The sequence below is a fragment of the Colletotrichum scovillei genome (genome assembly GCF_011075155.1).
Source record: "Colletotrichum scovillei strain TJNH1 chromosome Unknown Contig00003, whole genome shotgun sequence".
NCBI lineage: Eukaryota > Fungi > Ascomycota > Sordariomycetes > Glomerellales > Glomerellaceae > Colletotrichum > Colletotrichum scovillei.
The window spans coordinates 107,827-130,579 of NW_023336261.1; the positions used below are offsets into that span (position 1 = coordinate 107,827).

The 22,753-nt window shown below is 53.5% G+C and overlaps 6 protein-coding genes across 6 annotated transcripts; 3 read left to right on the forward strand and 3 right to left on the reverse strand.

The window, feature by feature from the left end:
- Window positions 1-213: 213 nt before the first annotated feature.
- On the reverse strand, window positions 214-2,618 carry HER10_EVM0006151 (uncharacterized protein; the record flags this gene model as incomplete). The annotated part of the gene is made up of 5 exons (XM_035475744.1): window positions 2,330-2,618; window positions 2,177-2,266; window positions 1,386-2,119; window positions 1,018-1,317; window positions 214-947 (listed from the first exon to the last, which is right to left on the reverse strand). Exons 1-5 carry the CDS (start codon window positions 2,353-2,355, stop codon window positions 214-216), a joined length of 1,884 nt encoding a protein of 627 aa, XP_035336098.1. The 5' UTR covers window positions 2,356-2,618.
- Window positions 2,619-6,687: 4,069 nt separating this feature from the next.
- HER10_EVM0003795 (metallopeptidase family M24) lies at window positions 6,688-8,861 on the forward strand. Its single transcript, XM_035473459.1, has 4 exons — window positions 6,688-7,385; window positions 7,475-8,111; window positions 8,170-8,648; window positions 8,708-8,861. Exons 1-4 carry the CDS (start codon window positions 6,955-6,957, stop codon window positions 8,805-8,807), a joined length of 1,647 nt encoding a protein of 548 aa, XP_035335861.1. The 5' UTR covers window positions 6,688-6,954; the 3' UTR covers window positions 8,808-8,861.
- Window positions 8,860-9,944, reverse strand: HER10_EVM0009859 (ubiquitin carboxyl-terminal hydrolase, family 1). Its single transcript, XM_035479331.1, has 2 exons — window positions 9,411-9,944; window positions 8,860-9,317 (listed from the first exon to the last, which is right to left on the reverse strand). The coding sequence occupies exons 1-2, from the start codon at window positions 9,856-9,858 to the stop codon at window positions 8,944-8,946; spliced, it is 822 nt and encodes a 273-aa protein (XP_035336434.1). The 5' UTR covers window positions 9,859-9,944; the 3' UTR covers window positions 8,860-8,943.
- Window positions 9,945-10,646: 702 nt separating this feature from the next.
- On the forward strand, window positions 10,647-12,474 carry HER10_EVM0006217 (Ni2+-Co2+ transporter transition metal uptake transporter). Its single transcript, XM_035475809.1, has 2 exons — window positions 10,647-11,794; window positions 11,842-12,474. The coding sequence occupies exons 1-2, from the start codon at window positions 11,020-11,022 to the stop codon at window positions 12,309-12,311; spliced, it is 1,245 nt and encodes a 414-aa protein (XP_035336108.1). The 5' UTR covers window positions 10,647-11,019; the 3' UTR covers window positions 12,312-12,474.
- A 287-nt stretch (window positions 12,475-12,761) lies between these two features.
- Window positions 12,762-13,883, reverse strand: HER10_EVM0000652 (uncharacterized protein; the record flags this gene model as incomplete). Its single annotated transcript, XM_035470424.1, has 1 exon — window positions 12,762-13,883. One exon carries the CDS (start codon window positions 13,881-13,883, stop codon window positions 12,762-12,764), a length of 1,122 nt encoding a protein of 373 aa, XP_035335581.1.
- Window positions 13,884-18,481: 4,598 nt separating this feature from the next.
- Window positions 18,482-22,646, forward strand: HER10_EVM0004881 (calpain family cysteine protease). Its single transcript, XM_035482971.1, has 2 exons — window positions 18,482-19,780; window positions 19,843-22,646. Exons 1-2 carry the CDS (start codon window positions 19,436-19,438, stop codon window positions 22,405-22,407), a joined length of 2,910 nt encoding a protein of 969 aa, XP_035335980.1. The 5' UTR covers window positions 18,482-19,435; the 3' UTR covers window positions 22,408-22,646.
- Window positions 22,647-22,753: the final 107 nt, after the last annotated feature.

A 22,753-nucleotide genomic window follows, 5' to 3' on the forward strand; every position in this document is an offset into this window, starting at 1 on the left:
TATATTCAAGTTGGTATCAATTCAAACTCATAGTAGGCCGTGCAACCTAGGATTACTCTGTCGAATATCATCGACATGCAAGAAAGGGAAGTTCGTTGTCTCATCCGCCGCCTGGGTATATCTCAAAGCAACCAACTTTCCTTCAATAGCTATTATTGTTGTGTGACGAGGCTTCACTTAGTGTGCATGGCCTAGTCTCTGCAAAAGGCAAGCCTAGTAGCTCTTTTTCTCTTCATCGGAGCTGGGGACACGCTCCGCGCGCTGCTCACGCTGGTGTTGCTGGAAGGTGTAGAGAGGCTCCAGCTTAGCATTGCGGTCGAAGAAGACCCAGCGCTTGAAGAAGTAGGGAATCGCCTTGGTGACCTGGTAGTGCGCAAAGCGGGCGGTGGGCAGAGCAAAGACCCAATCGAGCTCTTCCAGCGTACGTTGCTTGGTCTCGGGAACCCAGAACAGGATCATAACGAAGGCAACGACGTTGAAACCAGCGTAGAGACCAAAGGCACCGACAACGTGGAGTCTGTCGAGAATGAACGGGAAAGTCATTCCCAAAATGGCGGCCCAGAACAGACAAGTAGCGACGGCGAAACCCATACCCATCTCACGATGAGAAAGGGGGTAGACCTCGGCAGAGTAGGTAAAGGGTACAGGACCCTCACCAGGCGAGTAGAAGGCGCCGAAAAGGTAGACGAAGAGAGATACCAGAGCAGTGCGAGTTACACCGGGCGCAATCAACGTGCAGAGACCAGCGGCCAACAAAGTCCAAGTCATCTGAGGGAAGGTGAATAGAAGCAGTGATCTTCGGCCAAAGGTGTCGATGGTCCAGAACGCGGGGAAGGCAAAGAGCCAATTGACCATTCCGAAACCGAATGAACCGAGTAGGGCCTGGAAATCGCCCATGTTGGCATCCTTGAAAATAGTGGTCGAGTAGAAGGCAATAATATTGATACCTGCATTGCACAATATTGTCAGATACTACTCCGTCCATGGAGGGGTGTACGACGCGTTAGTTTCACTTACCACACATCTGCTGGGCAATCATGACGGTGAAAGCAGCCAAGTTGGCGCGGCGCACGCGAGGAATGGTAAACAGTTCCATAAAGCGGCTAGCATAGTTGCTCTTGCCCAGGACTTGACTTTCGAGCTGGAGCTGGGCGTGAATAGCGTACATATCGCGAGCGCATTGGATGTTGTTGTGTCGGAGCTGGATCATGGACTTCCAAGCATCGCGGTAACGACCCTTCTTCATGAGCCAACGGGGAGACTCGGGGCAGAGGTAGATCAAGCAGAGCAAGGGAACGGCGGGGAGGAAAGGAGCGCCTGCGAGTCGAATGAATTAGTGATCCTGGTTTTCATGTGAAGTCTTTAAGTGATGTAAGTATGCATACCGAGCATCAGACGCCAGTTGTACTTGGCGTAGTAGACAGCCAGGTTGAAGGCAGTTCCCAGTGCAATGCCGAACGCCGTCCACATTTGCCATGACATGACCAGAGCACCACGAATCGACGGCGGAGAATTTTCGGCAGCGTAGATGGGTACGGTCGAGGCCTTTGCACCCATGCCAATTCCCATGAGAAGACGGTTAGCGAGTTGTTGTTGCCAGTTGTGGCTGAAGGCGGAACCGATGAGAGGCCAGATACAGAAGTGAGCCGAGAAGAAGATGACACCGCGACGGCCAAAGTAGTGGTTGAGAGGGTCAGATAGCCAACAGCCGCAGAGAGCACTTCCAATGTAGGGGCCAGCGTTGACCAGGCCTAGGATGAGACGGTCTCTGGTGCTGCTAGTTGCAATGCCGTATTCCTCGGGGAAGAAAATGTTGGCGCCGTTGGTGCCAGTCTGATCCCATCCTTGAACAGCAGCGCCGATTGAGCAAGTGATGATGGTCAGATAAAGCTTCTTGGGCAACCGCCACTTGTGGGTAACCTCCTCTCGCAAAGCTGTAATTTCAGCCTCATCGAGGGCTTCACTGCCGGTCAAAGTCTCGTAGCCTTCTGGGTCTTGAGCTACCAGTGCGCCTTTGCGGAACACGGCGATCTCTTCCTGTAGTCCGTGCTCAGTGCAAAAGGCCTCGACATCGCGCATGAGCTGGTTGTATGGGATTCCCTCTAGAGGATTCTTGATCCTGCATGCATGGTCAGACATGGTTTGGTTCGGCGCGTACAAGTGTAAGACAACTTACTTTGCTTCGATGTTGCGGCTGAGCTCAACTGGGTCGGGCTGGTGAGTGCCACGCTCTTCATGATGTCCAGAGACATCGGCGACCTTTTCGCTAGAGAGTTATCTGTGTTAGTAGAAGTTTCGGAAGGCTGCAATACTGGCGAGAAGAGTTTACCCCTCTAAGTGGATCTTATCAGCCATACTGGCGATGGGCGAGTATACTGTATCGTATCTGGTTTTGACTATTGGTTGGATATGTTGACTGTTTTTTAACACAGCGAGCTTTTGACGTGTGACAACGTCTGAGATAGCTTCACAAATTAATGGAAGCTCGGCGCGCGTACAGGACAAGTCAGAGTGAATGGCCAGTATGGTGCCGTCGCATGGGCAGCCGTGGATCTTTATAGAGGCGTGAGAGGCAAGACCGACCCCATGGTACCAGACGAAAACAGCCGATGATCCTGTACCAGAACCTCGAGCAGTTGTCTCCTTGGCGTCTCCGCACACACCCCATAGACTTCAGTCCATCTGGAGTTTTGGTTCTACAGGAACGTGAAGGGACTGGTCGAGATCGGCAAGGTAATCAAGTTCCTATACTGCCTTGCCCCACGCGAGGACGGAGAATCCGCTCGAGTCTAGCCTTTGGCCTCGCATTGTTGGTCTGGGCATGGGCTCTCTGGTGCTGAAACCCTGTCGTAGTAGAGCTTGGCGGTTTGTATCCGTAGATGTTGCTTTTTGCTCTGCCTACAGCTTGCGCCGGCGGTGGTTTGTTTTCCACCAGGGGTGAGAGCGCCGACGAATTGACGGGTTTGTACGGAGTACAAGTGGGCTCTCTCCGGGATAACACATCCAAGGGAGACGTAGGAAGGGAATAGTTACTGTCCAGGTGACACATGCGCAGGTCCCTTGTCGGTGTCGCGTATTAGTGCCTCGCAATGTAACGTGCAGAAAGATTTGAGGCATCTGAGTCGTTCATCCAGTCACACGCGTCCCGCAATACTGAGAAGTGATCGTGAGAGCCAAGCGCTTGGCGCATTCATTGACTTTTTGGCCGCCATGGAGCGCCACGCAATCATCCCAGCCGGCCAAGCGCGGGGAAGCAGAGACAGGAGGTAAGGACAAAAGACTTCAAGCTCGATCGTCAAGGCTTTGCGTTGCTTATTATCCACATAGTCCATCGCCGAGAAAGAAATAGGGGACAGGCCAAAAGGCTTGAGTGAGCTTGGAGCATCTTGACAAGTCTTGGGATCGGGACTACGCGCATTTGCTCTGAGCCAAGTTTGAGCTGCGCAGCGCAATGTTAATTTGAGCGGTAAGCGACATCGAGACCGTACTGTGATATTGAAGAAGGCAAAATCAGCCTTTCTCGCGCAAAGAGGCGGGCTGCCTCTGATCCATGTCCGGCATCGTACCCCCGTATCCTGGTTGCCGTGGGATTTTTCTCAGCAAGGCTTGTCCTACGTCATGTCGGGAGAAAAGAGGGAGGGCAGCTTGCAAGCAGTGTGAGAACAGACCCACGTCGATTGAAAGTCGTGATTGGGCTGCTGACCAGGCTTCGAGACCGCCTCCCGCTCATTGAGAGGGAACCGTAAAGAGAGATGGCCTTATCGGACCGACACCAGGCGGACTGCCGAGCCCCAAGACGCCTAAATAAGCTGCAGACGTGCGGGCGAGCAAAAATAACGGGAGCGGAGGGTGGCCGGGGGACGGGCGTGGCGGTCGGGGTTCCTTGCGGGGTAGAGTGTTGGAAGATTAAAAGACCGTACAATGGAGATTTGAAGCATTCGGTACCTCCTTCGGTCACGTATCGTATTGGACGGAAGCAGTTTTGAATGAGGAACGGGGCCATAGCAGGTGGGCCATGGAAGCGCTAATTTCGAGACAGTATCAGACGGTTGATTGAACTGGCGTAATATGGAAGATTGCTGGCCCCGCGAACGAATAAAAGCCGAGCATGGTAGCCATTGGTAGGCCGTACTTGAGTGATGAATCTCGAGTGGTACGGGATCGGAATGCCTGATTCGGTTCGTAGGCACCATCCATGAACCCAAGAATGTTGGCCGGCATACGGCAGCGTCCAACGCTGGGCGTCGGGGTTTGGCCCGAGATGTTCGAGGGTAGAACGAGACGCTTCGAATACTGACGAATGATGCCCGTATTCAGATGTATCTAGCTGCTTGCCCACAGCCCGCCACCTACCAACCTCATTGGGATTGTTCGCGTATTACGGACGTACCAAGGCGCTTGTCTGTCTTTGCCTCCGTGATGGCTATCTCTGCGTGTTTCGGGAAAGGGGATCAGCACCAGAGTCATTTTTGCTTCGCAGCGAATTCTCGGTTCTTCATATGGCCGGATGGATCTGAAGCAGGTCGTGTGCTCTGCGCCTTGGGCTTGTGGCAAGCCAGAAGATTTTGACGACAGAGGCTGGGCAATCCGGTGGATTCAGATAGGGTCCCCAGAAGATGAGACTTCCTGGGTGACGGGTCACAGAATGCAATATCTTATCTGTAGGGTTACGGAGTACCCAACCCAGACGCCAGGTTGCTCCATGACATTCGAATTTTGCAAGGGGCTGCTGCTCGTTCACGGTGTACGCAGTACCCACTCGTTCGTCGGCTTCGCGTCCTTTACGCCAAACAATTTATGCTCGGTTTGCTGTCAAATATTCTTGTCTCTTCTGTCTCTCGAGCCTCGCAACATCTCGGGCGCGAACGGTATCTGTACTGCTGGGACAATAGCTCCGGGGTGGTATCTGAAAGGTCAGGTGGCAGGACCTGGGTATGCCAGGATCCAGTGACTAAGACGGACGTTCAGACTTGACTCGGGTTGATTGTTTAGTGGCTCGACTGGGGGTTTCTTGGCCCATTGTTCAAGTACCAGTGGACAAACACAGGTCCAGTAATTCCCCCTGGGGATTTTGTGGGTTGACGGCCAAGATCGGGGAAGAAAGCACTGACGTTGGAGAAACAGAAAGGACCTGTGGTGGAGTTGCTGTAACGTCGTGTGAGGCTCTGAGCAAATCAGTAATCAGTCGCACGCTGGGATGTTGGACTGAGCTCATCCAGGTGGATGCTCGTTCTCTGCAGGAAGGCATCCATCGATGCCCCTCGGTGTTGGTCAAGACAGTGGAGGCAGGCCGCGAAGGCGTTGGATTGTCGGACACTGTCCGCGGCCTCCATCACGACCAGACCAGCTAATGTGGAACAAAACTTTGGGCGTAGCTCTTGTGGGCTTTTTGGGCATCATCTGATGGCTAATGTCGCGAATGTTGTTGCGGTGAAATGGCAAGTCTTGGCCTGTTGTTCTTGATGAAGGGGCAGTGCAATAACAACAGCAGCTAGATAGGTGTTGGTCCTGGAAATTGACAAATGTCGTTGCTTCGCCGTGCCGGTCTCTGCCCTGTTTGGCTAGCCGGACATCTGAGTCTCTTCTTGGTTGTGCAAGTTGGTGGTGGGTGGCTTCGGGAGGATTTACCCGCCTGAAGCGACACAACCCTCTCGCTGAAGCGAAAGAAGAATAGACGCTAGACAGACAGTCTTTTGTCGTATGTACTCTGTACGTCACGCAGTCATCCCGGTCGAGTGGAGAGAATTATAAGTTTGGAAAACGAGATTATGAGGTTCAGGGGAGGCGATCCTTCGTGTGGTGATGGAAGCCCGTACTGGTTTGCTGCAGTTGGGCTTGATTGGTCGAGCTGCGAAGAAGATGCAGGTGGCAGTTGAAACAATGACGGCTCCTTTATGTGAAGAGAAGGCTGATGCTCGTGGTAAGCAGGGGAGGGATCGGCCAGTTCGAGTTCTTGGTCGAAAACTGAAGGGATTCGATGTTTGTCATAGGAATCATCGCCCAAGACAAGACAACCCGGTGCAAGCGTTGCTTGGGGTGTTGATATCTAGATACTTGAGCATTCAGTGTCCCATAACCCATATAACGTCAATGGTGGTCCATGTGTATTGGCCTTCCTTTGGAGGGGCAAGCTGCATCGTCGTTGCTTTTTGGTTGAGCCGCCTCGGCGAAGGGGTTCCAGTGAAGGGGTTCCAGTGCCACGAGGAAAGCCGAAAAGGGATTAACGAGGACAATCGCGAACGGGTTGTGGGTGCGGGCACTAGGCCATCCATGAATATGACATGTGAACAGGTGGAGGGCGCGTTGGAGTCTTGGAGAAGTTCGAAGTTTGTACGTCAGAAGTCTGAATTGGAGTTGGGGAATCAAATGGAACAAACGGCCTGAGGTACGGAGTATTGAGGTAAGGTATCGTGAACCTCCCCCGTCTCGCGCCTTCTTCTCCCGAGCTTCGTTGACAGGTACCCATGTACTCCGCACTCAGGTCCGTACTCTTGCTGCCAGCTGCCAGACAGAGGTGCCAAGTTTTTGCCAGTGCCTGACACGAAATCGGCTCACCTTACATAATGCGCCGAGGGAAGTGGGGCCATTTGAGCACCGTGTGATTACGTAACGCAAGTCTCGAGATTGCACTGTTGCTCTCGTCCGCCGTGGTGGGAAAGGCGTCAGACTTTCAAGAAATTCGACCCCATTCAGGGCCCGTTGGCGCAAACCAGCTTCCTCATCCGACGCGTCTGAGAGCTCTGATTCGTCACTAAGGTGCCCTACAGCTATCGTTGTCCCGCTTCTCAGCACCTCACCTCATATCACCCTACCTTAGGTAAGGTACTTTTGCGCCTAAACTCGGCTTACAGTGCTGCTGACTGCTCAGTGCCCCTCCTTCGTCTGATTTCCAGAGTTCCTGACCCCTCCAAAAAGGCAAAATCCTCGGGTGTGACGGCCGGCCGGACTCCCTCCATGTTGACCAGAACATCTACCGGTACTCGGTCAGCACGCAACATTCTTGCTCTCCGATCCAAGTTTGTACCACCAACACTACCACTACCACCACTACAAGCAGCAAGGAGCCTCATCGGTCAACTCCGAATCCAACAGCTATCAACGGCCGCGGCATCCATACGCCTTGGCAGATCGCGGCAAGCTTCCCCGTCGCATCGCAAACCAGCTCCCTTCCAGACCTTACCAAGACGGCTCTTCTCCGCTACACCCACCGCCACCATGGCTCAAGACTATGAGACGGTGCTCAAGGGCAAGTACCCCGCCAAGGAGCATGCCCTCCGCGTCGCCGACTACGTCAAGTCCAAGGTTCCCAATGCCTCTGGCGTTCTCTATGTCGAGGGTCGCATGACCAAGATGCTCGAGGACAACGACGAGCCCGAGCCCTTTAGGTATTATCTCTAGCATCTACCTTATCTTAACCTTTGGTCCATCGCTACCTACCTTAACTGTTCAATCATGCCTGACACCCATCGCAAAGACAGCGCCGCTACTTCTACTACCTGACCGGCTGCCCTCTCGCCGACTGCCATTACGTTTTCGATCTTGCGACAAACAAGTCGACTCTCTTCATCCCCCCTATCGATCCCGATAGCGTCATCTGGTCTGGTCTGCCCGTCAGCGCCGCCGAGGCCAAGGAACTGTACGATATCGACGATGTAAAGTACACCACAGACGTCAATGCCGAGCTTGCGCGGCTGGGCAAGGGCTCCAAGAACACTGTTTTTGCCATCCAAGACCAGGTTCTCGACAACATCACTTTCCTCGAGTTCGACGACAAGAACTTTAGCGTTCTCAAAGATGCCATTGAGCGCTGCCGCGTGGTCAAGGACGACTACGAGGTTGCCCTCACCCGAAAGGCCAACGATGTCTCGACCATTGGCCACCATGCCGTTGTCAAGGCTGTCAAGAAGGCCAAGAACGAGAGGGAGCTGGAGGCCTTGTTCCTGCAGCACAGCGTCGCGAACGGTGCCAAGAACCAGGCTTACCACGGCATCTTTGCTGGAGGTCGTGCAGCTGCCACTCTGCACTACGTCGCCAACGATGCGCCTCTGGAAGGAAAGCTGAACCTTCTCCTGGATGCTGGCACGGAATGGAACTGCTACGCATCTGACATTGTGAGTAAAGTGTTTAAACTCACAGTGTGTGTACGATCGCGAAACTAACACAGACTAGACCCGCACATTCCCCATTTCCGGCAAGTTCAGTAAGGAGTCTCGTCAAATCTACGACACCGTATTGAGGATGCAGCTCGAGACAACTGCTGCCTTGAAAGAGGGCGTTGTCTGGGATGACATTCATCTGTTGGCGCACAAGATTGCCATCGATGGCCTCCACGCTATCGGCATTCTCAAAGGAGACAAAGACGAGATCCTCAAGAGCAGGACAAGTGTCGCCTTCTTCCCCCACGGCCTCGGCCATTACCTGGGCATGGACACCCACGACGTCGGTGGCAACCCCAACTACGCCGATACAGACCCCATGTTCCGGTACCTGCGTGTCAGAGGCCAGATCCCTGCCGGCAGCATCGTGACTGTCGAGCCGGGTATCTACTTCTGCAGCTTCATCATCGAGCCGTACCTTAAGGACCCCGTTTACTCCAAGTTTATTGACCAAGCCGTCTTGGACAAGTACTGGGACGTTGGCGGTGTGAGGTAAGTTAAGCCCTGATCCCGGTGCTCTCAGTTGGATAGGCGTGCTAATTTGTTTGCAGAATTGAGGACAACATCCTCATCACCAAGGACGGCAGTGAGAACCTGACGCCCACCATCAAGGACCCTGATGAACTGGAGAAGATTATCCAGGCGAGCTAAAGGGCGTCATGAACGACCCGGCCGTAGAAAATAAAAGACCGAACATTAATCCCACCGTGACTCCTCGGCCAGAACGTGCTAGTCGGGCCTGGCTGTGCCCGAGAATGATTTTCCACATAGACGCAAATGTGCTCGTTCATACCCCTTCCGTCAGAGCCAAGAGGCTGAAGCCAATATCGTCTCCTCCTTGCTGAATGAATTTTCTGACAATGTCTATGGACTCTGGTCCGAGATCCACCTTTTCCTCTTCGTCTGGGATCCCTCTGTCCACCGGGCCTTTACGATCTCCGTCCAGCTCGTAGAGGTGGCCAGTGTCTGGTGATTTGACGAAGCAGATGTAGTGGAAGTAGACCTCGTCCTCTGCACTTTGCGGTGCCGCCGTGTCGCCCTTTGTCGCGATGGCAGCGTACGCATCCTCGAGTTCTGTTGAGCCCTCCAGCACCATGGCGGCCTGGGCTGGGTCCATGGGCGCTGTGATGGACAGGAGGCTATCTAACAACGATCCCGGTGCTGAATCTCGTTAGTATTTTTCTTGTTGTTTTTGGGTTTTTGGGGGGGAGGGGATCTTGATAAGGGATCAAGAGGAAAGTCGTGGCAACTCACTCAGAAAGTCTTTGGCCCGGCCGTTTGCCAGAGCATGCAAAACAGCATACAAACCACAGGCATTGTTGATAGTCTGCTTAAACCAAACCGCATCCTCGTCCTCCTCATCGTGTTCCACCATCCAGTCCTTTGCGCCGGCGTCTTCGGCCGTCAGCCGCGCTTCATAGGTTGGCGTTGTGGGAAAGACGAGAACGAGGGCGAGGATCTTGGGTGGGAGGAAGGCCGGGTCGTCGAGGGCGAAGACGTCTTGGAAGTGAAGGTTGCGCGAGGCGCCGAGGGCGGCGATGAGTTCGTTGAAGACGAGGGGGTTTGATTCGAGGGGGATGAAGGCTTTGTTGTAGGTTTCCGGCATTTTGAGAGTGAGGGTGTGGAGGGACGAGTGGTTTGGGCAGGTTTGGGTTATTGTGAAGAGGCTTGAGATTAATATGAGCAGTGGAATAATGATCATTAAAATGAATGAGATTGAATAATGGATTATTCGCCTTTTCACAATTGATACTCTGATCAATCCGAATGGTTGAGATGAAGTGAGCATCAACCAGATATTTGAGATGAGGGAGAGGATGAGAGACAGGGGTGTAACTGAGGTGAGGTTGGCTTCTACAGGTACCCGCACGGGTTACCAAGCTGGCGGTAGTGGCTGACTGAGCGCTGGAAATCGCTGACTTGGGGCTCACATATCCCGCCACACCTCATTTGTCATCTCATCCTAATTCTCATCCCATGAACGGGGAATTGTTGGTATTGCGGTCATACGTGAGAAGCTTGCAATAGCACCGAAAAGCACTCAGCAACAACATGGAACTTACCAGTGGGTGTAAGTCGCAATAATGTACTTTCATGGGATATGCTTTCGAGTCAAGGTAAGATAGCTAGGTGCTTACCCACATGTTGAAGGCCAAGCTTTTGCGGTTCCAGTTTTCTCATCTAGATCTTAATGAATCCCGCAAGTGACTCGATCTCACCATTATGCTGCAGCTAAGGTATCTTGCACAAGCTTCAAGTTCACAGTCTTATGTCCCCCTTCATAAAGAGCAACAAATAGTCAAAAGATGCCTTACGGACTTGAGGTAAGCACTCGAACACCCAAGCAGTACCTCACCCGGAACCAAAGGCCGGCGGCCGCCGTCGGCTCGGAGCGGCCCCATTCTCAGTGGCCCCCGCATGGCCGATAAGATAGCGCCTGGAAGATGGAGGGGTCATGAGGGGTCCTGCCGGTCACTCGCGCAGCCATGAGACGAATCTGCCACCACCGTGTGCCTGTCTCATTGCCGCAGTGAGCAAGTATTTTCACGCTATCTGTGCCTCTCCCACTACTTGCCTCTTATAGGTAGCTCAAATTGATGTTGAATGTGTGGTGAGGTTACAAACGGTGGGGAAGCTCCCCCGCCGTGAGGGGACATGAGGGGCCGGAGGGCCGCCCGTTCACGAGCTGTTTCCCGCCGGCTGGGCACTCCGTCTCAAAGTCAACCTCTTCACAAACATCTAACTCATCGTCTTTTCACATTTTATTTTTTCTGAATCATAGAGCTTTATAGAAACCTCACAAACATCTCTGCCAAAGACCACACAGACCACAGTCATTATCGTCACCTCACAAACCACCACGATGGCGCGCTTCCGCGTCCCCTTCGCCAACCTCCCCATCCCGCCAGCCCTCCGCGTCCTCCCCGCGCCGACAATCCGCATCATCGCTCTCCTCGTCACAATCAACATCATAATATGGATCGTCGCCGGCATCATCCTACACTTCCACCCCTCCCTCATCTCCCCCGCAGCCCTCTCCTACGTCCTCGGCCTCCGCCACGCCCTCGACGCAGACCACATCTCCGCCATTGATCTCATGACCCGCCGCCTCATCGCCTCCGGCCAGCGTCCCGTGACGGTGGGAACCTTCTTCTCTCTGGGCCACAGCACAATCGTAATCATCACCTGCGTCGTCGTAGCCGCCACGAGCGGCGCGCTGCGGGACCGCTTCGACGGCTTCACGCGCGTGGGGAATATCATCGGCACGAGCGTCAGCGCGGCGTTCTTGCTACTTCTGTGTGCCGGGAACGGGTGGGTACTGTATAAACTTATCCGGAGGCTGAAGGTCGTGCTGGAGGAGGAGAGGCGGCGCGGGTTGGAGGGGTACACGCCTACCGAGGAGGACGAGGCCGATGCGGCGACAGATCTCAAGTTGGAGGGCGAGGGTTTCCTGGCAAATGTGTTTAGAAAGGTTTTCCGTGTCGTTGACCGGCCTTGGAAGATGTTTCCCCTGGGAATTTTGTTCGGGTTAGGTTTTGATACGAGTTCCGAGATTGCTATTCTCGGGTTGTCGAGTGTGCATGGTGCGCAGGGGACGAGCATCTGGCTTATTCTCATCTTTCCCGTTCTTTTCACAGGTGAGTTTGCATGCCATATTTCGGGTACATTGACTGACTCCTAACAGCTGGCATGTGCCTTCTCGACACCACGGACGGCGCCCTCATGATGGCCCTCTACACCTCAAAGGCCTTCTCGCGCGACCGCGTCGCCATTCTCTACTACTCCATCGTCCTCACCGGCATCACCGTCTTCGTCTCGGCCTTTATCGGAATCATCCAGGTCCTTTCTCTCATCGCCAACGTCGCCGAGCCCGAAGGCAGCTTCTGGGATGGCGTCGACGCGATCGGCGAGCACTTTGACATCATTGGCGGCAGCATCTGCGGTCTCTTTGTCGTTGTCGGGCTCGGTTCGGTGGTGGTGTACCGACCATGGAGGAGGAGGATCGACAAGAAGAATCAGGAGAGAGCTGTACTCGTGCCTGAGGAGGAGAGGGGCCTTGGGGCGGGCGAGCGGCCGAGCTATGGTGCCGTTGAGCCTGGCGATTCTGTCTCGAAGAAGGGTATTGTGGCGACTGAGAGTGATTTGCAAACGTAGCCATCTCGATTTTACCAAGTTTATCCGCATAGCGTGGGAGATTTCTCAGACTGTAGATGAGTTCACGCATGGCGAGAGTCACGATACAAGGTCAAGTATCATGGATGGGTCGTTGCATGGCGTTATAATATAAGGTACCTTTACACACTAATTCATACAGGCGGCTCAGTATCGCCGATATGCCCGATTAAACGACATATACTTCGTTTCTGTCCGTTTCTCTCATATGCGTCCACGAGCCTCACGACCCCTCTGTATTGCGGCTATGCCTGGCTCAAGCCGCCCATGTAGCCCGTCTTAAGTTACCCAGAAGCTTTGCCCAAGAAGCCGCTGAAGCTCCTTCATCTAGTTTCTTGCGCGCGCGAGGCGGGTGCTGTTGGGAGAGTGGTGACTGCGACCAATGACCTTGCTGCCGCTGGATGCTGTAGCCCGGAGGTATGGGGGGGTCTCTTAGACTGATACCTGCTCATGGCAATCACCAAGGAGTCCGCGCCTCCGACACAATTCCCTCAGACTGACTGCCGTGTACCCCTCCAGGTAATCCGCAAGTCGCGTCGTAGCTGAAGCCAGCATCCGCTCCGTCGAAAGCTGGTGTCTCTCTCCCAGCCAAAGCAGGTAACAGGGCCTCTTCTCGATTTTTATCTCGAGGCCTGCCCGAAGACGCCGCACCATCTCCATCTCATCCTCGTGTCTCTTCTGTACCAACTTTGTCTTCTCTTCTGCCGTACAAGACACGCCCATCTCGTTACTCCAGAAGCCTGCTCGTTCAGCCGCTTGAAGAAGGCCGTTCTGGGTACCAGATGGGGGGAGCGGCTCGCTAGTGGCGACAAGCTTCTTGATCGGCTTCTTGAGGGGCTCCCAGGCCTCTTGGTCTTCTGCAAGCGCTTTTTGAAGCCGAATACTCGGACCACGATCCAACGATGGAGCTCGAGCTGATGTGTTGACGGGACTGCCGTTCCCAATCTCAACTGGCGTATTACGGGGAGGAATCAAGCCCTCTTTGCACGAGTCCTCACCCTGTCTTGACTGGTCATAGAGTCTATCGAGCCATTGCGAAGAGGATTCAGCTATCTGCTCATAGAGTTCTGCGTTTGAGCTGCCGGGTACGTCGGAAAGGGGCACGAAATTCTCGTGCAGCATTCTGCTCGCCCGGTTGTATCCGTAGTCCAAGTCGACCAACCGGCTGGCCAAGGGCGAAACAACACATGTTCCGTTGGTAGCACTGGAATACCCAAGGACGGCTGGCTGGGTTATGAGGACTGCGTCATAGATTTCTTCGCTAGCCAAGAAGTCGTTTGTATCCATAGCGTTGGGCTGGAGAGTATCCATTTCTTTAGCCATGGTCTCCAGGTCTTCGACGAAGCTAGCTCCAGGATTCCCGCTAAGGTGGAATGGAGCGGGCTGGACGATATCTTGCTGGTTGTAAGCCACCTGAAGAGGAGTGACAGATCTCTGCTGCTCCTCCACATGGTGCTTGCGTCTTTCGAGAGTGCTTAGTTTGATGTGTGCCAAGACCGCACGTCGCCAGACCGGACGACTGGGTTTGCGCTCAGCTTCCCCGTTGGTCGACATTGTGTAATAGATAGAGAGAAGGGTAAGATTGTATGAGTGTAAGAGCTTGATTCAGGGGAATCAAGTGTGGTGAAGCGTTTGTGTACTCAGAACTGACAAGTCTTTGGCAATGAAGAATGTGTTGCAGGATCGAGGGAGAGGCGATGCTTTCTGCTCCTAGAGGGGATGAGAGAGGGGAAGTTATAAGATCTCCGGAACCCATCTCCGATCACTAAAACACAGAGCCATCTACGTTAGTTACGAGATTAATACCTTTGCCTTCAGGGTGCCGTCCATAGACTGCCGTCTGGTCGTGGAGTCGGTGGTCGTACAATTAGGATAAGAGCTATCTCCGATGACTAGAAGAATTACACCCTCAAACATCATGAACTCTTCTTATACACAAACAATAGGGGGACATGAGCTCGTTCATGGATAGACAAATTGGAGCTTTTGAGAGATCAGAAGGTTGCAGTTTGGCGTTTCTAGGTGGCCAGGCTTTGGCCCAAGCACTGGAGTCCCATGAGGTGAGGCACCAGAATCAGCCGCCATGAGATTGAACTTTGATATCAAACTGCCGAAGATAAGCACTTTGTGTGTAAAACTAACGTCACCAAATAACCAAGACTGTAGCTGCATCGAGTCTATAGACCATGGAAACCTTCGCTCGAAGCTCTTTGTGCGTTGGGTCAACAAGGCACAGATTTCTCGCTAACTAACGGACGACTTTCTAGGCAAGTATGAACTACAACAGAGTACATGGCCTGAATGATTGACACCCAAGCTCATGGAGAGCATTGTCAGAAACACCGGTTCTGGCGCACCAGTTTAGACATGTATGGAACATACTTTTGCGGAACGCTCAGCCTTATACCTTGATGAGCCGCTTAACGCCGACAAAGCCTGGCATCAATAACGGCAAGAAACTTGAGGAATGTAATCGAGAACAAACCTGAGGACAGCCAAGATGGTGCTATGGAGTTTGTTCACGATTCTATCGATTAAGGGGAAAGTCTAGTAGTAATTGGCATTCATGAGCTTACAGTGCTTCAGGCCATGGTAAGTAACCATGGCAAGTCTTCTTAACAAGCTAGGCCGAGAGGTTGTTACTCAAGGAGCCTCACCAACATAATGTGATGGCTTCAAGTATATTGGGTGTCTCGTTACCAAGTATTTATCGCAGTGGCTGCGTTGAGTGGTATATTTCTAAACTCCATCATAAGGTATCTAGGTACTGAAAGACAACGACAGTTGCACCAATGAATGTTAGTAACCACAGTTTCTCCGTACTGCATAAAAATACTTGTTACACGGATGTGCGAAGCATAACCCAGTCCACTTGGCCAGGGAGGTGAATTTAAGCTGGATGTTCTGGTCCAGATCTCTCCGACCCCATTATTGTAAGTGGGGGTGAAATGCGAACATCCAGCATGCTTGAAACATAGCACCGAACAACGGTCGCACAAAGTCCAGTTCATCAAGTAAATGATGGAGAAGCGAACGCAGGTCCAGGAATACATCGTGCAGAAGACGTGCTTGGATGGCATGATGGCAGGCGGGAACGTGGGAACGCCAGAAGAGGATGGAACTGCGGGATCGGAGGAAACGGTGAAGTCGGTGAGGCAACGGACGTCGTCCGACAAGGGGCACTCAGTCCAGACCTTGACCCAAAGCGGCAAGTATCCGAAGCCAACGAGTCGGTGTGCAAGTACATGCCTCCAATCCTCTGAGGAACACTCCGTAGGTAATGCGACGTTTTTTGGCGTCAAGTTCGGTACGACGCTGTCACGGTATGCGAAAGCCGTTACTAAATCAACCCTTTTCCTCGGTGTCTCAACGTATTCGGAACGGCTATTCCGTAGCACGGCCTGGGCCTTGTTGCCACTGGCGTGTTTCCGGTGCTTTGGATGATCAGGGTCCATCCACACCGACTCAGGGTCCTCGGCCAAAAGTGGCTGGCACTGGGTGGGTGGGTGTGATTAGTTCCTCGGTCCCCTTTTTTCTCTCATTCTTTGGTTGCATTATCTGCCTTCCGTTTTCCCGTCCATGCTCCGGGCCAGAGTAACACGAATCAGTCTGGGTCCTTGGTGGTCTCATCTGATGTCGTTGGCCGCTGTGTCGGTCCATGTGCCTTGAGTACCTCTACCTGAGAAAGGGAATCGCCTTGCCAATGGCCCAGCGGCACGGTGCGCTGTTCGCGCAATAATGAGGCCCCCTTAGGCCGCTGGAGAGGGGCACGATAGGGAGGTCAGGTGCATGCTCTTGCGACAAACATTGGCAGACTAACCAGCGTCGAGTCTTATGTATGGTCGCCCTCAATTAGACGTTGGTGGTGACTGCGATAAACGAGCTGTCAATGTTGCCGAGATGCATACTGTCTGGAGTCTGTAGCTATGCAGTGTATTGCTTTGGGCCAGAACGGGGCGGGATACCGGAGCCGGCATTGGGTTTACGCCAACATCGGCTCGGACGCATGCGGTGTCTCCCGGTTCGCGCACAACACGAATGGCAAGAAGCCATGTCAGACAAGGCGGACGATATGTTATTGAGGCCGTGAAATCTTGTTGAAGCTTGGACGAGACAGCACCACGCACCACGCAGTGCTGCAAAGCGGCACACTGTGACTGTTGACATGCTTGAATCTGGTCGGATGCTGCTTGTGACAAGTGATATGAGGTGCAATGGGGCTGATTTAGTGGAGGAACATGGCCCTTGCCACCTCCTGCATTGTGCATCTGTATTCGTAGAATGTCGAGGTGCTCAGGCCAGCAGAATGCTATGCCGTTGTTGGGGTCTCGTACAGGAGGCTGGAAATGCTGCAAAGACTTCAGCCATGGCACGGATGGGTATCGCACCTCGTCGTCGCCTCGATATCCCCGGAATTCCATTATCAATCCTCCTCGCCCTTCGTGCATATGTGACTGGTTGCTTTCCCCTGCACTGCCGTAAGCCAGTGGAGGAACCCAGCAACAGCGTCCACTCGTGGCAATGTGGGCCTAGAGCGGATGTGGTAGGCGGGCGCGGTGTTCAGGGGCGGGCTGGAGGTACAGTATCTTGAGTTATCGTGCTGCGACGATCTATCTTTATCCGTCCAAAGTCGGGGTAGATATCGCCAGGGTCTACTCCGTGGCTCTCGGATGTTTCGAGACAACTTGATAAGAGGGAAGTGTTCGTTGGTCCCTATGGAGCAGAGCATCTCCATGTGTGAGTTGAAGTGGAAAAAGGTCGAAGGGAATCTGGTCAATTGCGGGATGATTAAGGTTCTGTCAAGCGTCGATTGCTGCAACGTCGTCCAGATGTGGTATACGAGAGTGTGACAGCGTACAGATATTCCGTTCGGGGCGAGTTTGTAGGTTCGCTTGCGTACGGCTGGAGCTGAGCCTCTCTGCGGTTGTCATACATCGCGGGGTTATCAAGAGGCAGCCTGATCAGAAACCACCGTAGCCAACGGTGGTCTGGCTGTGCTGAGAGACTGGCCTGCTTGTTCACCAGGTTAGGCAATGTCGTTGCCTAAGCCGTCCATCAGGGTTTATATCGCGCTGACCAATGGATCTCGTGAACCATGAATTGAGGTTGACGATGGAACGCAATGCCAGGCAGTCGTGAGGCAGTCAGCCTGGGCGTTTGCCCCAATGGCATGCTGGGAATGCCCTCATGCTGAAGCATTGAGATTTTTGATCGAGTGTAAATCAAGAATTGATTGCCACCGTTGAGCTTGAACCCTGGCCGAACTCGGGGGTACTAAGATAGGCCGACCGTGTGAATAGTGTACCTCCAACGTTGCCCCAGGTTCCAACGGCAAGGTCGGATGGGGGATACCAACCGGGGTGGATCTTGGTTGGCGGTGTTGGTGGTAGTAGGTATCCGCAAGCTCGCCAACCTCGTCCTACGAACACAAACACAAAGTGTAAAAGACAAACGAGACCAGGCCTGTCCGACGCGGCTGATGATGGGCACGCGGATGTCTATCCGTAGGAGCTTTTGCGTATCTGTGCCATTGCCTGCCGGGTAGATGTGTAGCACGATCCATGGGTGGTGTTGTTGAAGAAGAAGAAGTCTTGCCTCAAACGGACTGAACTGGATCAAAGCAGATGGCGAAAGATGGAGGGTGGATGGGCTGGTGATTGACAATGGAAGTTCTGAATTGCCTCACGGAGGAAAAGGATCGGACAGAAGAGCGAGGAAGGAACAAAAGGCAGGAGCTTGAGGAGGTTCGCGCATGCCGAAAATCAAAGGAGCGCCAACGGTGCCTCGTCCATTTTGGGCCAATTTGAGACGATTAGGAACCTTATCCGCCTCGCCTGGGCGGCCTTATCGGTATCAGCAGCAGACCTGAGCCAATCAGAGCTGTTGCATAGCTACCTAAGGCGTCAAGACCCTGAAGCGGCACCAGCTAAATTCTTATCGCAGGGTGCTGAAGGCTCCCGACCGCGCATCCACGGCGCTAACGACTCTGCAGTGTCCCCTGGAGTGCAGTGCATGACACGATTGGGGGTCTAACGGAAGATACGTACCTGATCCATGTACCTCTCACCCCACACAAGCTGTACCGATACCTCCACCCTCCACCAGTCCCATTAGGTTCTCCCCGATTCTCCCATCCCTCCAACTTCCCTCCTCCTCAACCACAGCCGTGCGCGCCGTTCTTTGTCTCCGTCCAAGACATCCACGCAACTCCCTTTCCGTCTTCTACCGTGGCACCAACAAAATGGAAGAAATCTGACACCCTTCGATCCGAAGTACTGCCTTCTGGAACCCTGAAATCGACCGGCTTGACGCCAATAGAGACCCTTGCCCCACTCAATGCCCGGTGCTCGACCTCGTCCAAGGATAGATGAATTGAGTGATACGGGGAAACAGGGGGAAGCAATCACGACAATCACCACAAGCCACGCCGGCCTGCTTGTTCTTTTACCGGGGCCCTTGATGTCGCCAACCTACCGAGGCCAATGGCGACAATGGATGTGGTTCCTCGACTTCCGACTCGATGCCTTGGCTGCCTCGCAATAGCCTAGATGGCTACGGCTTCCCATCATCTACATCCATGTGGTGCGAGCCACCCTCCACCTTCGCCATCCCGGTCACGGCCCCGGCCTCGACTCATGCTTGTCAGATCGTCCAATACTTCCGGCGAGGCTGCCACGCTTTCGTTGGAGGTACCCAGTCCGCGACTCTTACGAGCTAGGTGAGCCCTCCTTCGTCTACAACGTACCCTCTTCCTCCGCCTTTTTGTTTCCCTTATAAACTGTCTCGTCTTCCATCCACGACTCGTACTCGTCTATGCCTCTAAAGATATCCGCACCCTCCATAACCTTCCTTCACCGTTCCACCTTGCTCGAGTCGGTCGTCTGTCTGTGCCAAGGCATTAGACCGCCCTCATTTCGCTCCATCTTGCCGTAACTGACCCGTGTACAACAATAAGCTCGGGACGTTTTCTGTAAGCTGGCAATTCTAGAAAACAACTGCTCAGCTCCCACCTTCCACCTACCTCGTCCTCGACCGTTGTGATTCCCTAGACTTGCGACAAACACCTAATTCTCGAGCTTCCGTGTCCGCTCTACTACATTCTTACCATGCACGGCTACAGCTCTTCAGAAGAGTCGGATGACCCTCGTCGCCCGCGCCCTGTGCCGGCATCGACAAACACCACTGACAAGAAGAAGACGAAAAAGAAGAAGACGCCTCCGCAGCCCTCCATCAACCATATTTGGAAGAAGTTCCAAGACAAAAAGTTCAACAAGGCTTTGGCTGTGCTACCATTCGACCCTGTTCTGCCGCCAGCAAGCTCAGAGAAGCCCAATGAGTTGCTTAGCGCCGGATACGAACGAGCTGTCGAGGAGTGCCGCCGGAAAGTGAAGAAGATTATCCAAGAATGTCGCAGAGTCAACATGCGATATCGGGACCCTGGTTGGGATCTGGTGAGTTACCTCCACCCCCAATGCTTGCTAATTCGAACTTGGGGAGCTAACAGGCCACTCAGGACTGGGATTTGAAGTGGGAAAAGGGTCACTGTCTCAACACTCTCGGCCATACCAAATGGCAACTTTCTAGAACGACTCTCTCCAACCCAAGCGCATCTGTCCCCAAGGCAGTAAAGCGAGTTCACGAGATTTTCGAGAAGCCAACCTTCTTGAAGAACGTCAATGGCGGAGACGTGAAGCAGGGGAGCCTCGGGGACTGTTGGTTGATGGCTACGCTGACTGCCCTTGCAAATGTCGAGGGCGGCATCCAGCGCATTTGTGTCGAGTACGACACTCGCATCGGCATCTACGGCTTCGTCTTCTACCGAGATGGCGAGTGGATCTACTCCATTATCGATGACAAGCTGTACCTGAAGTCCCCTTGCTGGGATTCGCCTAGTATGCAGCGGGATCTCCTCCAACAGATCGACCGAGAGGATGTTGAGCGTGTCTACCGCAAGACCTACCAGACCGGATCCAAGGCCCTCTTCTTTGCTCAGTGCAAGGACCAGAACGAGACTTGGGTGCCACTGATTGAAAAGGCTTATGCCAAGGCGCATGGTGACTTCGCCTCGTTGGCTGGCGGTTGGATCGGCGAGGGGTTGGAAGATCTCTCGGGTGGTGTCACGACCGAGCTGCTTACATCGGATATTCTCGACCTCGAGGGCTTCTGGGAAAACGAACTTGCCAAAGTCAACGAGGAGTTCCTCTTCGGCTGCTCTACCGGTCTCCTAGATGGAGGCTATGGTGAGAGGAATGGCATCTCGGAAGGCCACGCATACGTTATCATGGAAGCTAGGACGCTCAAGTCCGGAGAGCGTCTGATCAAGCTCCGCAACCCTTGGGGCAAGATCCGCAAGGGCGTGTGGGAGGGTGCTTGGTCCGATGGTTCCAAGGAATGGACCATGGAAGTTCAAGAGGAGCTTGGTCACCACTTTGGCAATGACTCTGTCTTCTGGATCAACTACGACGACTTCCTACGCAAATTCCAACATATCGACAGAACCAGGCTGTTCCGTGACCCCGCTTGGAGGTGCGCTCAACGTTGGATCGGCGTCGAGGTACCCTGGAAATCCCAGTTTAACGAGAAGTTCCAGGTCAAGTTGTCCAAGGATGGGCCGCTCGTCCTAGTTCTGACTCAACTTGACACGAGATACTTCAAGGGACTCCAGGGACAGTACTCTTTCCGCATCCACTTCCGGATACATGAGCGAGACCGCCCTGGTGCCGAGGACTATATTGTACGCTCCCACGGCAACTATCTCATGGACCGATCCGTCTCTATCGAGTTACCCGACATGCCAGCGGGAGAGTACAGCATCTTCATGAGTGTCACTGGTGAGAGGGACACTAACATCTCCTCTGTCGAAGATGTGGTCAAGCGTGAGTGCAAGAAGCGCGTCGAGAACGACAAGCTGGCGCAAATCGGTGCCGCGTACGACTTGGCTCATAGCAAAGGCACTGCGCACCTCCAAGAGGTCGCTAGGCTGCGAAAGATCAAGGAGCAGCAGAGAGCCTCCGAGTCTCGCCAAAAGGAGCGCCGCAAGCTCTGGGAGAGACGTCACACGAACCGCGAAGTCACCAAGCAGCAGACCAAGAAAAATAACGAGAAGCGCGACCGCAAGCTTGCCAAGAAGGCGGAAGCAGCCAAGGCCAAGGCTGACCTTGAGGCCGCTCAAAAAGCCGCTGCGGAAGCCAAGAAGGCCGAAGAAGCGAAAGTTTTGGAAGAGGCAGAGGCGAAGAAGAAGGATGCTGAGAAGCCCAAGGACCAAGCCGTCCAGACGGAAGTCGTCAAGGAAGAGCCCAAGGATATTGCTGCAGGTGACTCCAAGTCAGATGGCACAAACGAGTCCAAGGAGGAATCCAAGGACGAAGGCAAGCCGGAGTCTAAGCCTGAGTCCAAGGAAGAGTCCAAGGATGAGGTCAAAAAGGATGTTGCCGACGATGAGCCTGCAGACAAGACCACTCCCGCCCCTACCCCTAAACCTGCTCCCGAACCGCCAGCGCAGAAGTCTTACGACTCGGATGGCGATTCATCCGACTCGCCCATCGAAGATTGGGAAGAGCTGTACAGCGAGGATGACATGGTTAGAAAGCCACGCCTGACTCCCGCTGGACCACCCAAAAGACACGATGAGCGTTACGAATCTGAGGAGGAGGGTCTGCCTGATCCCTGGAACGCCATCTGCATCGTCGGAGTGCGCGTCTACTCCATGGATGAGGACCTTGAAGTTCGTGTCGTCATGGAAGGTGGCGAGCTTCTCGAGGGTGGCATGGGCAAGAAGGGAGAGGCCGACATCGACAACGCCCAGGTGAACGCGGGCGGAGAGCGCGAAAGGCTTGATTCTGACAGCGCAGAAGCCGCGAAGACTGATGTCGATATTGTGATCCAGAAGACAGAAGAATCGACTGAAGACGCCAAAGATGACAAGGACGAGACGAATGAAGACTCAAAGTCGGAAAAGTCAGACAAGAATAGTGTCGACTCGACCGATTACGACAAGCTACACTCCGGAACATCGACACCAGACGTCGTTGCCACCCCGGAAGCTACCCCACTAGAGTCACACAAAGAGTTGTGCTAGAGGCCATTAGACCGGTGTAGACGGACGACGTACACGAGGAGAGACGATGGCATAGAGAAGATGTGCTCATTTTGAAGATTTTCTTTGCTTCCATGGTGTCGTTTATTTGATTTCATCCCTGGCCCAAGGGTCGTCGGATAGCATGAAGGGCGTTGACATTGCGAGCGAGGCCAAGCAGCCATATGCAACTGTGTTCTTTCACATGATCTGGATTTCAGACTTAGCAACGTATATACATGATCTTGATGGTCAAATACAGCCTACTGTTCCTTCTAATGCATACTATCACCTCATTTAAGCCGGCAGAAACGTACTCATCATCACGCACAAGGCTGCCTGAACCTTT